The following is a 5,405-nucleotide window of genomic DNA, read 5'->3' as shown; positions in this document are numbered from 1 at the left end:
TTTTTATTTTTTATTTTTCTGTAATAGAATTTGATTTAAATTAATTTGTGCATTATCAAGTGGACATGATGTGTGTGTGTGGCTAAATGAAATCTAGAGATATCTCATCATTTAACACAAGCACAATATCAGCGTTTGATATCAAATCCTGTGTAACATAAGACCAGACCTTAATAAGCATTCCAAAGGGATTGTACGCAAATCATATGGGTTAGGTTCGTGGATGAATGACCTTTAATTCCATGTGTTTCAATTAAATTACTGTATGTCCCTGAACCCCAGAGACATCAATCATCGACTCTGTATCAGCCACACGCTGATGACGACGATGATGATGATGATGATATAGTTGAAAAAGCTTAAAGTTAAAACATTTTATGCTCATGTCAGAGCTTTGTATTTTGTTATTGGCTTGTTATGTGAACTGCATGTGCACATTTACAGGCATCCATATATTGAACTGCTGTCAAAGAAATTAGAATATTTATTACAGCTTCAAGGAACACAGAGGTTATTTCTCGTTTCTAACAGTATTCAGGGACGACATATGCATTTGATTTACACTAATTTTGTCTGTCCTTTCATACATGAGCTTTCAGACTCTGGTTTCTCACTGAATGCATTGGGTTTGAGTTTTGAGGCTTGCAGTGAGTCCTGTGATAATCAATAGGGCTCGTGTGATGTTTTAGTATTGATTATGGAAACGTGAGCCGCTGAATAGAGCAGGGCGGGGTTCAGGAGTCATGTGGGATCAAAGGCATATGTCGACCAATAAAAATACACAAATCAGCTTAACATCAGAATTATTTTTGTTTTTGCAATGCATATCTGTTACCCAGCATGCTCAGCCGTGTGTGTTTTGTGGATTTGTGACACTCAGGCAGCTGTTCAAACTGGCCACTTGTCATGCGTGTGCTTTCGCTATGGCTCTCTTCTGATTCTCTGCTTATAAACTGCGATACAGTAGCAGAGGAGCGTGAGCGACTGTGAAACGCTATATCTGCATTCTCTGAATTCTTCAAGGCTTGAGCAACACCGAGACTCTGGTGATTATAAAGCTTTGCGCCCCAAAGACAGACAGCGATTTTCTGCTTCTCGGTGTCCAGTCTTTGACTCACGACTTGAAACAGTCCAGCACTTGCTCTCAAATGTTCGAATGATTTAACGAAGTAGAATTTCATACACAAAATTCGAATGGATCGTCAGTGTGATTGTCAGATTTGTCAAATGCGTCTCTCCTGTGTTTAATGTTTCATGACATTACAGAAAAACATTTTTAACCAATGCTCATATATTTTTATTTTTATTAAAAACAATTTTTAAACTTACAAAATAATAAAACAAATATAAAATATAACTTTGATAATGTTACAACATTGCCACTTATGTTTTGTATCATTTTTACAGATTTCATAAAAGTGGACTTCTGAAAATTATTTTATTTATATACACATATATATATACATGCTTTTGAATATCATTTTGCATTTAACACAATAAGTAGATGAGCACTAGTTTATTAAACATTTTTTTTATGTTAATCCCCCCCCCTTTTTAGAAAAAAACATGCTTTTGAATAACATTTTACAGTTAACACAATAGGTAGATGACAACAGATTTTTCAAATGGTCATTGCAAATAATCCTGTTCGTAAGTGTAAAATAAACAAAACAAAAAATAATAATATACGATAATAAAAGGATTCCTCCTCAGATAGGACAAGTAAGTTGTGTTAAGTCTGTGTGGTTTCATATATATTTGCTTCAGTCTGTTGTGAAGGCTGGCTGCTTGTGTGTGCGATGTCTGTGGGAGTATTTGAGAGGGTGCGCGCTGCAGAGCCAAATGGGAGGAGCTGGAGCTCTACCTCCCTGGGCTGATGGACATTTCCGAACTTTGCATCCCTGATCCTCTCAGCTATCATAACCAGTAGGTGCATCTTCCTCTTTCATGCACTAACATTGCTTCCTGTTTTCAGTGTCTGTGTCTGTTTTTCTGCTTCTTTGCATGTCTGTTTAGGTCGATAGTACAGTTTTCTTGCACTGGCTGAACTTTCTGCTGCTGTGATAGATGCGATTTAATCTGCATGGATGCCGTGTTACTTTCCACACAAATGTATGGTCCTAATGTCAGCAGAGTGAGGTTTAGAGACAATTTTTTTCCCTCTGCTTTAATAGGTTGTTTGTTTCTTGTAGTGTGTTGCGTGACGCATGCGTCCCAGCAGTCGGACGCTCTTCTAGAGCCGTTTGTGTTTGCAAACAAGTCTTAAGGGTTCAGGTGGGACAAAGGGCACAGGACAGATGTTTGTTTATTAAATGAATTAAATTAATGAGTTAGGTCTTTTGGGTGGTGGAGTGGCCCCAGAGGAGCGGCTGAAGGGGTCCAAGTGTCCCGGGGCCGGCTGAGATCACAGCTCGCGCCAGGCTGTGGAATAATGTGCTCGCTTTATAAAGACCAAGAAGATGCAACTTGCAGAAAATTTAGTCTTATTTTTTACCGAAATGAAGCTGCTTTGACTTTCTTTTTTTCTTTTAAATTTTTTTTGTTATAATTCTGCATGAAACACTTTTCTCCTGATTATCTTAAGGCACATCTTTATTTTGCATTTGAACATTTTTCTTATGAAACATAAACATTAAGGGCGTGTATACAGTATGTCACGTACAGTAATTCTACACAAGGTTTTTTAATTATGTATTGACAAGAAGAGTCATCTGTTCTTAAAACAGTATTTAACAGTAACTAAAACAGTTCTAATTTAAAACATTATCAATGTTTATCAATAAAAAGTACAATGTGTTTTGATCCATTGATGGATTTCTGGATATGGATTTTTTTATTTACTCTCAGTAACGTGTCACACCAGCAGCTCTGACATAAAGAAATGGGTCGAATGACTGTCTGTGTGTTTTGGGTAAATTAGACTAGATTACACTCTGCACACTTTAGTCATCCTAAACACACATTTTTAAAGCTGCTTTGTAGTTTTACACTAAGACGGATTACAAAGGTTCAATAGAGCTCTGACGCTCCACGCATGCATTTCCACATCGCGTTTGCCATTAGAAAACCTTTATTTAGAATTACTTAGTCTCATTTATATTTAAAATTCATATTTTTATTAAGCAACTCGTTTTGTGCAAATGACTCTCTCCATTGAAAATGTACAATCTGAAATAGTGTAAAACTACAGTGAGATTTTCTTTAGTAATACTTCATTTAGTGCTTTATGAAGAATTTTTAAAATGTTTAAAAGATACAAAATATTTTTTCTTTATTTATTTGTCTGTCATTAAATATGCGTCTCATAAATTTGACTGTCACTGCTGGTTTGTTACTTAAACACCATCATGTTACACTTTTATTTGACCTACTGTACCAAATTATTTTGATACATAAATGTGTAATAGTGATATAATTATATCTTAATCTCTTTGCATAGAAAATAATACATTACTTTTTTTTCATTATGAAGTCTGCTGATGCATTTAAATGTTATTATTAATATAGAGTGTTTTTTGTGTAATAGAGGAACCTGTTTTAGGTTTTTGACTGGCCTTATTGTGCATCTATATGTTTATTTGTTTTATTAAAAAATCCACTTTGTTTAGTTTTAGTTAGTTGAAGCATTTCCTAAAATATTTAATCAAATGTTGTTGAAGTGATTCGATAAAATGTGTGTTTTACATTATAAAACAAACACGAAGAGTATTGTCAGCGGCTGGCTGTGTGTGATTACGGCTGCTGTTCATTTACTGATGGACACTGCATGTGTGTGAATTGAGTGTGAGTCACACACACTGTCCTCAGATGCACTGCTGCACTGGATTCACGTCGAAATGCCACCGGTTAATGTTTACTGGCACGTGTGCTGAGATTGATGCTGCTTTTGTTTGTAAACTGCATGCTGCGTGCTTCAGTATTCATGTGTAGATCCGAGGCATTCGGAAACGTGGCGATGCAGCCGGTCACTGTGACGTCTTCTTTACTCAGCTGGGATATTCAATATGACCCGGAGCAAAGACTGACTAGACGTATTCTCGCTCACTGCGGCCTCATTTCAGGCTCTCGGTCGGGATGACAGCTGGATTACTTTCGTATGCAGAAAACCTCCATAAGCACGGCCAGACAAATTCAATTGAACAATTGTTTGACTTCATTACCGAGTTGGTGGATCGAGCGCATAAAGCGCGTATCTCCGGCGTTTCCGTTTTCCTCTTTCCGTTTTATCGCATTAGGTTCGGAAAAAAGCAGCTGTGGGAATTGCATTAGTGCATCTTAAGTTAAAAGCTCGGCGGTCTTTGAGCAAGTGTTTCAGTGCTGTTGGGTTAATCAGATTTTTGCTGTCTGTGAGGAGATGCTATCGCGGGTAACCAAAGCGGCCGGCTCTAACACTATCCAGATGGAATCAGCTTACAGTAATTTGGTTTCAGAAAACATTACTCACACAGATCCATGGCTGTGGTCAGCCCACATATTCATGAGCTCTGGAGAGGGTTTCGATTCTCTCCGCGAGCCCTTCGCCGGCCAAAACGAGCACGCTTCTCGATTCGCCGCATGGTTTTTCAAACAAACACACAGGCTCTGTGTACCAGCGGGGGATTGTTTTTGGTGAGCGCAGAGCAGTGTTTTTATATGCACATGCAGCGCGTCACTCACCTGCGTTCTTTCCGTTGCGTGTTTATTATCGACACATGCTCTGTTGAGGGTCTTTGTTGCTCTATATTTGTCATCTGTGCACATATCACACTCTAACACCTCTAACTCTCTCTAACCAGCTTGTTTTAGGCATCATAAGCTTGCATTATAACAACTGTATATCAGGAGACAGTATTAATATGTTTAACGTCCGTGGAAGCTTTCCATTGCACTGAAGCTTCTTTATAATAGAAAAACGTTCTTTATATTATTAGAAAATGAACTGCTTGCTTAAAGGCTCTTTGAGAAACCAAAAATGGTTCTTCTATGGCACCGATGTGAAAACACCCTATTGCAACCTTTATTTTTAAGAGTGTAGTGTGTAATGTAGCTGTCAAACAATAAAAGAATGGCGAATTTCTGAATAATGCATGTGTAAATTCCCAAAGTGAATGTGTATTGAGACAGAAGGGCTGTGTTGTAGTGCGAGCGTTGTGGTCTCCGCGTGTCTTCGCGGTAGGGTTACTTTCAGTACTCTCACACCCTGCAGCAGTGACCGAGCTGCCCGACGGCCCCCATCCGTCCCCCAGTTCTCACCGAGGTAACCTTGGCATCCTGGCCACGCCGTGACAGTGAGTTTAAAAATAAACCCAGCTCCGTTAGTGTGCTGAGGATAATGGCCCTCCAATGCATGCCGCATGAATGAATGAATGAATGATGCATTTATATAGCGCTTTATTGTGTATTGTTGAACACCCAAAGCACTTTAC

The 5,405-nt window shown here is 38.4% G+C and overlaps 1 protein-coding gene across 1 annotated transcript in view; it reads left to right on the top strand.

Moving 5' to 3' along the window:
• The first annotated feature begins 1,874 nt into the window (after positions 1-1,874).
• LOC107678144 (steroid hormone receptor ERR2-like) overlaps positions 1,875-5,405 on the top strand; it is a 76,204-nt gene continuing 72,673 nt past the window's right edge. The window contains exon 1 of the mRNA XM_016473311.1: positions 1,875-1,926. Within this exon, the coding sequence (XP_016328797.1) occupies positions 1,877-1,926 (50 nt within the window). The 5' untranslated portion in view covers positions 1,875-1,876. The remainder of the gene's footprint in view (positions 1,927-5,405) is intronic.

The sequence above is a fragment of the Sinocyclocheilus anshuiensis genome, unplaced genomic scaffold, assembly GCF_001515605.1.
Source record: "Sinocyclocheilus anshuiensis isolate Anshui unplaced genomic scaffold, SAMN03320099.WGS_v1.1 scaffold1069, whole genome shotgun sequence".
Lineage (NCBI taxonomy): Eukaryota > Metazoa > Chordata > Actinopteri > Cypriniformes > Cyprinidae > Sinocyclocheilus > Sinocyclocheilus anshuiensis.
Note: the sequence above shows the minus strand (reverse complement) of the source record. Positions and strands in the feature narration are given on the sequence as shown.